This window comes from Lycium barbarum, chromosome 3 (genome assembly GCF_019175385.1).
Source record: "Lycium barbarum isolate Lr01 chromosome 3, ASM1917538v2, whole genome shotgun sequence".
NCBI lineage: Eukaryota > Viridiplantae > Streptophyta > Magnoliopsida > Solanales > Solanaceae > Lycium > Lycium barbarum.
Window position 1 is genome coordinate 137,771,604 of NC_083339.1, and position 9,815 is coordinate 137,781,418.

Here is a 9,815-nt window from a genome sequence, read left to right on the forward strand (position 1 = left end):
AAGGACCAATCAATAATCTATTGCCACCAGACTGAATCTTAAAATGAAACCACTGGACCGATTTATTGGGCTGGAAACTCGCAAATGTTTAGCAGCCAGGTACATCTAGGTTCAATGCCAAGCCTTACTCTAATCTTTACGCTATAGAAACTGGGTCCAAAATTTTGGATCGTGACAATTCTCCAAGCTCAACCTTTGCAAGAAATCAAGAATGGGAAAATAAAAGAAAACCACGCTTACATTTAGAAAAACAGAGGATTACAATCCTATTGAGACATTCCATTCATAAAGCAAACACTAAACATTCAACAAGAGAGTGAGCATCTACATTTATTCACTTCTTGAAGATGTAAAACTGAACACCCCCCGCAAGGGGTCAACAAAAGTAGTCATACGTTCATTTGATCGAGTGACTAACCACTTTAAACTTCCATTTCATCATCTTCGTCAACTATTTCTTCAATCCTCATTTTCTTCACTGCTTGAGCAGCATCACTCCTTGGCCCATTAGGGAGCTGAATCAGCACATCAGATTTTTTCCCAGTAGCAGCATTGACAAGCCCTCCATTTTTCTCCACCCTGTAAGTTAGATCTTTCCCACCAATTCCAGCATCTATGTACACAGTTGAATTCTCATCGATTTCCTCCTTCACAAGCATCTTTGATAATTCCGTTACAACTTTCTTCTCCAACCACCTCCTAATAGGCCTTGCACCATAAACCTGCATGCCATTAATAGCAAAAGTTAGTACACCTCCTTGTCAAAATTACCATGAAACGTAGAGTTAAATACTAGAAATTAGCACTTACCGGATCATAACTTTGAGCAAGTATCACGTCTAACGCTGTCTCAGTAACACCCAAGGCAATACCCCTCTCAGCTAAACGGCCTGCCACATCTTTCAGCTGGTGACGGCATACTTGTCTCAACTGCTCGTGTGACAAAGGATCAAACACAACAATCTCATCAAGCCGATTCAATAACTCCGGCTTAAACTGCTTCCTCACCTGGCACAAAAAGATATGTGAACAACTATCTATTTAACAATGAAAACTTTCCCGCAACAGCACACGATGTTGAACTTTTTGCAGCAAATTAGATGTTCTAACATACCTCCTGCATGACCATTTCGCGAGCCTTCTCCATGGTGCACTTGCCCATTAATCCTGACAAAAGATATTCCGCTCCCAGATTTGAAGTCATTATGATCACACTGTTAGTAAAATCCACAGTGCGACCTTGACCATCAGTTAACCTTCCGTCGTCCAACACTTGAAGCAAGGTATTAAACACAGTAGGATGAGCTTTTTCCACTTCGTCAAAAAGCACAACACTGTAAGGGCGCCTCCTCACAGCTTCAGTAAGCTGTCCTCCTTCCTCATGTCCAACATAACTGCAGACACAGAACAAACATACTCAGCCTTCATCACTCGAGACACAAAACTATTAAGTACCTAACGAAAAGTGGAGCTATCCTGCTCTACATTTGTGTACCATCCGATATAGTTTACTCGAAAAAGTATTTTTTATTCTATTATCATTTTAATGGCTAAAGGGTCCTTACCCAGGTGGAGCGCCAATCAACCGAGCAACAGAATGTTGTTCCATGTATTCAGACATGTCAATTCTGACCATCAATTTGTCATCATCAAAGAGCTGCTCAGCAAGAGCTTTAGCAAGTTCCGTCTTTCCAACACCAGTTGGCCCCAAGAAAAGGAATGAACCAGTTGGTTGTTGTGGCCTTCCTAATCCAGCTCTAGACCTTAACACAGCCTCAGCAACAGCTCTAACTGCATGATCTTGTCCCACTACTCTTTGGTGCAATCGATCAGCGAGACCAATCAATTTCTCTTTCTCATTCTGACCAAGCCTTGAGACAGGTATACCGGTCCAGCGACTAACCACTTCCGCGATCTGTTCAGGTCCCACAGTCTCTGTTAACATTGTACTCTCATCTGAGGTACTTTCAAGCTTTGTTATTGCAGTTTCCACTTCTTGGATTGCACCATATCTGAGATCTGCCGCTCTAGCAAGATCATATCTCCTTTCAGCTTCTTGTAAAGCATACGTGAGTTCATCGCGCTTTTGCTTAAGCCTGCGAAGCTCATCAATCCGCTCCTTCTCTTTCTTATACCTCATCATCAAAGGCTGGAGTTTGTCCCTCAAATCATCAAGCTCTTTTTTAACCTGAAATATTGATTGATATGTTATTTGTACACATTTCACCATATATGTTTTAGAATACTAGGTAAAAGCACTACTGGGAGATTAAAACACTTACTTCAACAAGTCGAGCTTTGCTAGCTTTGTCTTTTTCCTTTTCAAGAGCATGATGTTCAACTTCTAGCTGAATCCTCTTCCTTTCAAGGTTATCAATTTCTTCTGGTTGACTATCAAGTTGAACTCTCACATTTGCACAAGCCTCATCAACTAGGTCAATGGCTTTATCTGGCAAATGTCGACCTGAAGCAAAATATACAGATCAGTTATCTTTGCATCTAGTATGAGCACATGATTATTGCTAACTGGCAAATGATAAGCCAGACAACTGCCGCAATTCTCCATAGCAAAGAGTTGGAAAACCTTCAAAGAAAATTCATTTTAATAAAATGACATTTATGACACCACAACAAAAAGCTTAAAAGGTTATCACCTTGCAAACCGGAAAGAAGCAGAAATATTTTTATCATCTAAAACAGGACATAATTCAGTTATATCAACTAAAAACTAGCTTCATGTCCACCCTGCTATATTTCAGGAAATCTTTTCCGGACCACCAGAATACAATCTTAAGATGCATCACATTCGATTAAATCATCATATTCTAAAATTAGTGACATAATGGGCGAAATTTGTAAAAGTTCATACCTGTGATGTATCGAGACGAAAGCTGGGCTGCAATAATAAGAGCCCTATCCTGAATTTTCACACCATGATGACCTTCATACTTCTCCTTCAACCCTCTTAGGATACTTATAGTATCCGGAACACTAGGCTCCGCCACATAAACCTGCTGGAAACGCCTCTCGAATGCAGCATCTTTCTCCACATACTTCCTATACTCTTCCAAAGTTGTTGCACCAATACACCTTAATTGTCCCCTAGCAAGCATTGGCTTAAACAAATTAGCAGCATCCATTGACCCTTCAGTCCTACCAGCACCTAACACCAAATGTATCTCATCAATAAAGAGAATCACTTTCCCTTCTGCTTCTTCCACTTCCTTCAAAACAGCCTTCAACCTTTCTTCAAATTCACCTCTGTATTTTGCTCCAGCAACTAAAGCTCCCATATCCAACGCTATAACCCTAACATCAGCCAAATTACTCGGAACATCGCCTCGAACGATCCTTTGTGCCAACCCCTCAACTACTGCTGTTTTACCAACACCGGGTTCTCCAATAAGCACGGGGTTATTCTTCGTCCTCCTCGATAAAATCCTAATAACTCTTCGGATTTCTTCATCCCTACCAATCACAGGATCAAGTTTCCCTGCTTGTTCCACAAGATCACGACCATAAGTCTTAAGTGCTTGAAACGTAGTGTCCCCGGTAGCACTTTCCACTTTCTTTCCTTCCTTTCCTCTAAGTTTCTCAACTTCAGATTTCACTCTTGCTGCACTAAGACCAGCTTCTTTCAAAAGATCAACAATTTGGGAATCTTCAAGAAGTCCTAAAATCAACAAATCAACCGCCAAATGGCTATCACCGCGCAATTTCTGCAACGATTGTGCTCGGCGGAGAACTTTTATCAGTGAAGTGCTTGCTGGAACTTCATCAGGTGCTGGTGTTTGTGAAGGTATTTTCTTTTTAGCTTGATTGAATACCCTTTCAACTGCATTAGCTGATTCTTCACTACCAGCAGCATTAACAATTGCTTGTCGGAAAATACCATTGTGATCAGAAATTAAAGATACAGCCATATGCAAGGGTGTTATTTGAGCATGCCCTAAGGATGTAGCTAGTTCATGTGCCTCAGCAAGTGTCTCATTTGTCTTGTGTGTAAATTTTTCAGGATTCATGATGACTTACGCGAATTTCAACAAACTGCAACAATAGAACACACAATGAGAATCAAATGAATCATACTAGTAAAATTTACAATACCAGTATATAAATCTATAGGAAGAACAAGAAAACCCAACAGAAAAAAATTATCAGTAACCAACTTATTCAATTACTCAGAAGGTCACTCAACAATCCGAAATTAGGAAAAAAATCACTTAACTATGCTCATATTACTCAAAAGATCACTCAACTGACCAAATACCTGTTTTACTATTTTAATATTATGATTTTTTCTTCTTTAATCTATACTATGGACATGAACACATACAGATAAATAAAACCTTATTTATAAAGTGAAAAACATTTTTCAAGCATAGATACTGGTGTAAAAATAAAATAATTGAGCCTAGTTTTCAAGCATATTTAACGTATATGATATAAGAGTATCATAGTATATAGCTCATTTTTTTCTTAGATACATAAATCAACTGATTCACTTATAATAACTAACCCCAATAAAAATTCGACTCAATGATCAATATATAGCAAAACCGGCTTATTATTTTAAAGAAAAGATGACATGTTTCAGCAAACGCAACTAACCGAACAACAATGCATGACTTCCCAAATCTAAAAAATTAAAAAGAACTGAAAATTGAAGAGAAAATTTTTAGTGACATAATAATAAGAGACATGAAAGCATACCTTCAACAAGAAACGAACTGTAATTGTAAGAGCAGAAAAAAGAGAATTGCTTTTGATGTGTTTGTTTGGAGTGTTTGGTTCAATATACTGCAGGGAAGATGGAAGGGAGAGAGTGCTTATGTTAAGGGAAACAGAGGAGTCTGGAAGTTTAGACGGGTGAGTCTAGAACGTACCAGAAAAAACAAATAAGGAAAATAAAAATAACCTAGAACTTTCCACACTTTTTTTTTTGTCTCCTTCACGGCCACGTGGCAACTCTATGATTACGTGGGTCTAGTCATATTTGTGTATCTGGTGACTACTAGACTGACCTGGAATATAGATTTCTCATAAAATCTTATGCTCCCTCCTAATTTCATTTGGCACATAATTTAAAAAATAAAAGATGATTTTTAAAATGTATGTTTCGAAATAAATCTTTGATATTTGTGTAACGGTAGACCATAATATTATAAAGGTAAATTATTTTTAAATATAAAATGTGTTAATTTTTTTGAGATAAATTAATAAAGAAATTAGGATAATTTTTTTGGGATAGAGGGAATATAATTCACTTTGGGTCCCGTGTTTCGTCGCAAAAGAATTGGGGTCATTCGCACAAATGCACTTATTTAGGGGTGGTCTTCAGTTCTTGCCCCTGGTCTTTAATTTTTGTATTTCAGCACTTTAAGTGTGGCCGAAAATATTCTTGAAAATTAAAGGGCAATTTGCACAATTGCCCTTCGTTGTGGGTGGCCTTTGATTTTTGTCTTTTTGTCCTTCGCCTAAAATACTTTGAGGTTTTGGGTTCGAATCACGACTTAGTCATAAAAATTTTAAAAAATTTCAAGATAAGACTTTACAAAAAGTCTGCCTTATGCTGTAGACTTTGCCTTAAGTATAACAAAATGTCTGCCGCATAAGGCAGACTTTTTGCAAAGCCTCGTCTTGCGAAATTTTTTTTTTTACTGAACAGGGGTTCGAATCTAGAACCTCGGAATATTTTCGGCCACCTTTTCAAGCGAGGACAAAAATTAAAGATCACCCCAAAAGAAGGACAATCCGCTCAAAAAATGAAAATTAAAGTGCCGAGGTGTGAAAATTAAAGACCAGCAATTTGAGGGACAAAAATTAAAGGCCACCGCGTTTGGAGGCAATCCGCGCAAAAAAATGAAGAATTGCAGTTTCTTTTGTTTCACTCCCTCTGATACTCTGTTCATGTCTTTCAAAAATAATTCAAAATTAGTGTTATTTAAAAAATTAAGATATTATTATTTTTCCCAACTTACTCGTGCTATATAATAAGTGTGCAATTTTTTAAAAGGTTTTTCCATTAATTTTTTATACTTTTAAGAGATAAAGGGTAATGTAATTAAATGACCTTTTTAATTAATCTAATTAACTAGAAATATTAACGAATGTGTCACACCCTAGAAAGTCATTTGAAAAGGATTGGAGTAATAATAATTTATACAAAAAAAGTTGGCCTATTTTGCAGTTTCATTTTCAAGAGGAAGATGATAGAAAATAACTGCATCTGTCAATAGAAGAAATGTATTAAAAATTATATGAGCTATAATGTCACACATTTGAATCACGTGATGCTTATGAGATTACATAAATCACTAGAACAAATTATAAGTTTGACTCGCTTAAATTACTTTACTACTATATAGAAGCATGGGTTAAACCCCATGCTTCGTCGTCCGTTTTTTACTTAAAAAAAAAAAATACTACTATATAGAAGCATGGGTTAAACCTCATGCTTCGTTGTCCGTTTTTCACTTAATATAGAAGCATGGGTTAAACCCCATGCTTCATCGTCCGTTTTTTACTTAAAAAAAAAAAATACTACTATATAGAAGCATGGGTTAAACCTCATGCTTCGTTGTCCGTTTTTCACTTAATATAGAAGCATGGGTTAATATAAACCCCATGCTTCATCGTCCGTTTTTCACTTAAAAAAAAAAATACTACTATATAGAAGCATGGGTTAAACCCCATGCTTCGTCGTCCGTTTTTCACTTAAAAAAAAAAGTGTAGGCCCCAACTAAACATCAACCAATATTAAAAAAAAAAAAGTGTGGGCCCCAACTAAACACCAACCAATATTTGAAAAAAAAAAAGTGGAACCCACCATCTCCAAACTCAAGGAAAAAAAAAGTGAACCCCATATTAACAAAATTCAGTAATATAAAAAAAATGAATCCCATATTAAAAAAACAAACAATGCCAAAAAAAAAGTACATCCCATATTAAAAAATCAAAACAATATTTATGTAATTTCCAAAATATCTCATTAAATCAATAATGATGGATTCATTGCCACATGTGTATCAATTCATTAGTGCTAAAAATTGTAGGCCCCATATATATTAAACAACAACTAATATTACAAAAAAAAATTGTGAGCCGCATATTAAACACCAACGAGTATTAAAAAAAAAAAGGGAAGAAAAAAAGTGGAACCCACCACATCCAAACTCACAGGAAAAAAAGTGGAACCCATATTAACAAATCAAGCAATATTAAAAAAAAGTGAATCTCATATTAAAAATAAACAATGTTAAAAAAAAAATTGTGGGCCCCATATTACTGGAACCCACCACATCCAAACTCACGGGAAAAAAAAAGTGGACTCCATATTAACAAAATCAAGTAATATTAAAAAAAAAAAAGTGAATCCCAAAAACAAACAATGTTAAAAAGAGCCGGTTGGGCTCCTTTTTCGTCGTCCGTTGTGGGCCCCATAAAAAAAATTGTGGGCTCCATATGTATTAAACAACAACTAAAATAAAAATTAAAAAATGTGGGCCCCATATATATTAAACAACAACTAAAATTTAAAAAAAAAATTGTGGGCCCCATATATATTAAACAACAATTAATATTACAAAAAAAAAATTGTGAGCCCCATATTAAACACCAACCAGTATTAAAAAAAAAAAAAAAAAAAAAAAAGTGGAACCCACCACATCCAAACTCACGGGAAAAAAAAGTGGACCTCATATTAACAAATCAAGCAATATTAAAAAAAAAAAAGTGAATCTCACATTAAAAAAACAAACAATGTTAAAAAAAATGTGGGCCCCATATTACTGGAACCCACCACATTCAAACTCACGGGAAAAAAAAAGTGGACCCCATATTAATAAAATCAAGCAATATTAAAAAAAAAAGTGAATCCCATATTAAAAAAAAACAAACAATGTTAAAAAAAAAATCTTAGAAAATCAAACAATTAAATCAATAATGATGGACTCATTGTCACATGCGTATCAACCTATTAGTGGGAGCAAATGAAATTATTGTACAGCAACATACTTAAAATACTTATATATTAAAATAAGATAGAATTTAATTACTTTTTCATTTTTTCCTTACTCTAATAAATGTGAAAAGAGATTAATGTCATAAAAGAAAAAATAATATTAAATGGAGATCAAATAATTAATAACGTAAATTAGTGAAATTATAATTCTAATTGACGTTTCCTTAAAAAGTCGTGTAAAAAACAACATGACAAGTAAAATGAGTTAAATAAAAAATATTTACTAAAAATTAAAAAATAGAAGTTCTTCATGGCCCCATATTAAATACCAACCAATATTAAAAAAAAAAAAATCCCAACCAATATTTAAAAAAAAAGTACAAAAAGTGGAACCCACCATCTTCAAACTCCGGGGGGGGGGGGGAAGTGAACCTCATATTAACAAAATCAAGCAATATAAAAAAAAACGAATCTCATATTAAAAAAAAAAACAAACAATGTCAAAAAAAAAGTGCAGACTTTGTATTTGTAGCAAACACTAATATAATAAAGTTTTAAATACGGAGCACAAAATACAATGTTATATTAATCGTGTTTTGAACATAGTATCCTATATTGACAAAATCAAGCAATATAAAAAAAAAAAAGTGAAACAAAATCAAGCAATATAAAAAAAAAGCGAATCTCATATTAAAAAAAAAACAAACAATGTAAAAAAAAAAGTGTAGATTTTGTATTCGTAGCAAACACTAATATAATAAAGTTTTAAATACTGAGCACAAACTACAATGTTATATTAATCGTGTTTTGAACATAATATCCCATATTGACAAAATCAAGCAATATAAAAAAAAGTGAATCCCATATTAAAAAAACAAATAATGTCCAAAAAAAAGTGCAAATTTTGTATTCGTAGCAAACACTAATATGCACTATTCAACAGCAAGGAACTACTATTTTGAACATAGTATATATATATATATGCATAAAAATAGTGCAAACTAATAATGTCCAAAAGGGTGGGCCCCATACTAAACAACACCAACCAATATAAAAAATAAAAAAAAATAAAAAAGAAACTATATAAAGCATGGGTTTAGACTCATACTTCGTCGTCCGTTATCCCTTTAAAAAAAAAGGTGGGCCCCATACTAAATAACACCGAGCAATATCAAAAAAAAAAAAACTGAACCCCATATTAAAAAAAATATAATGTTAAAAAAAAGTGTTGACTTTGTATTCGTAGCAAACACTAATATTATAAAGTTTTAGATACGGAACACAAACTACAATGTTATATTAAACGTGTTTTGAACATAGTATATGTATATATATTATATGCATAAAAATAATACAAACTAATGTTATATTAATCGTGTTTTGAACATAGTATATATATATATATATGCATAAAAATAGTGCAAATTAATAATGTCAAAAAAAAAAAGTGCACTCCATATTAAAAAATCAAACAATATTCATGTAATTTTCAAAGTATCTCATTAAGTCAATAATGAATTCATTGCCACGTGCGTATCAATTCATTAGTGGGAGCAAATGAAATTGCTTTTCTTCAAAAGATTAAGTAATCAGACCATACAATTTTCTTTCTTTTTTTATATTAGCCTGAGATCTAATCTAGATATTAAACTGTTGTATCTGCTATTCCGCCATGTCATTTATTTGTTATGTTTACTAAAATAAATATACTTAAAATATTTAAAATAAGATAGAATTTAATTATTTGCCGATTTTGTATTCGAAGCAAACATTAATATAATAAAATTTTAGTTACGGAGCACAAACTACAATGTTATATTAATCATGTTTTGAACATAATATATATATATGT

The 9,815-nt window shown here is 33.6% G+C and overlaps 1 protein-coding gene across 1 annotated transcript; it reads right to left on the reverse strand.

Moving 5' to 3' along the window:
* Positions 1 to 220: 220 nt before the first annotated feature.
* LOC132632869 (chaperone protein ClpB1) lies at positions 221 to 4,870 on the reverse strand. The gene is made up of 7 exons (XM_060348988.1): positions 4,714 to 4,870; positions 2,870 to 4,047; positions 2,283 to 2,464; positions 1,566 to 2,188; positions 1,115 to 1,394; positions 811 to 1,008; positions 221 to 722 (listed from the first exon to the last, which is right to left on the reverse strand). Exons 2-7 carry the CDS (start codon positions 4,020 to 4,022, stop codon positions 423 to 425), a joined length of 2,736 nt encoding a protein of 911 aa, XP_060204971.1. The 5' UTR covers positions 4,023 to 4,047; positions 4,714 to 4,870; the 3' UTR covers positions 221 to 422.
* Between the last annotated feature and the right edge of the window lie 4,945 nt (positions 4,871 to 9,815).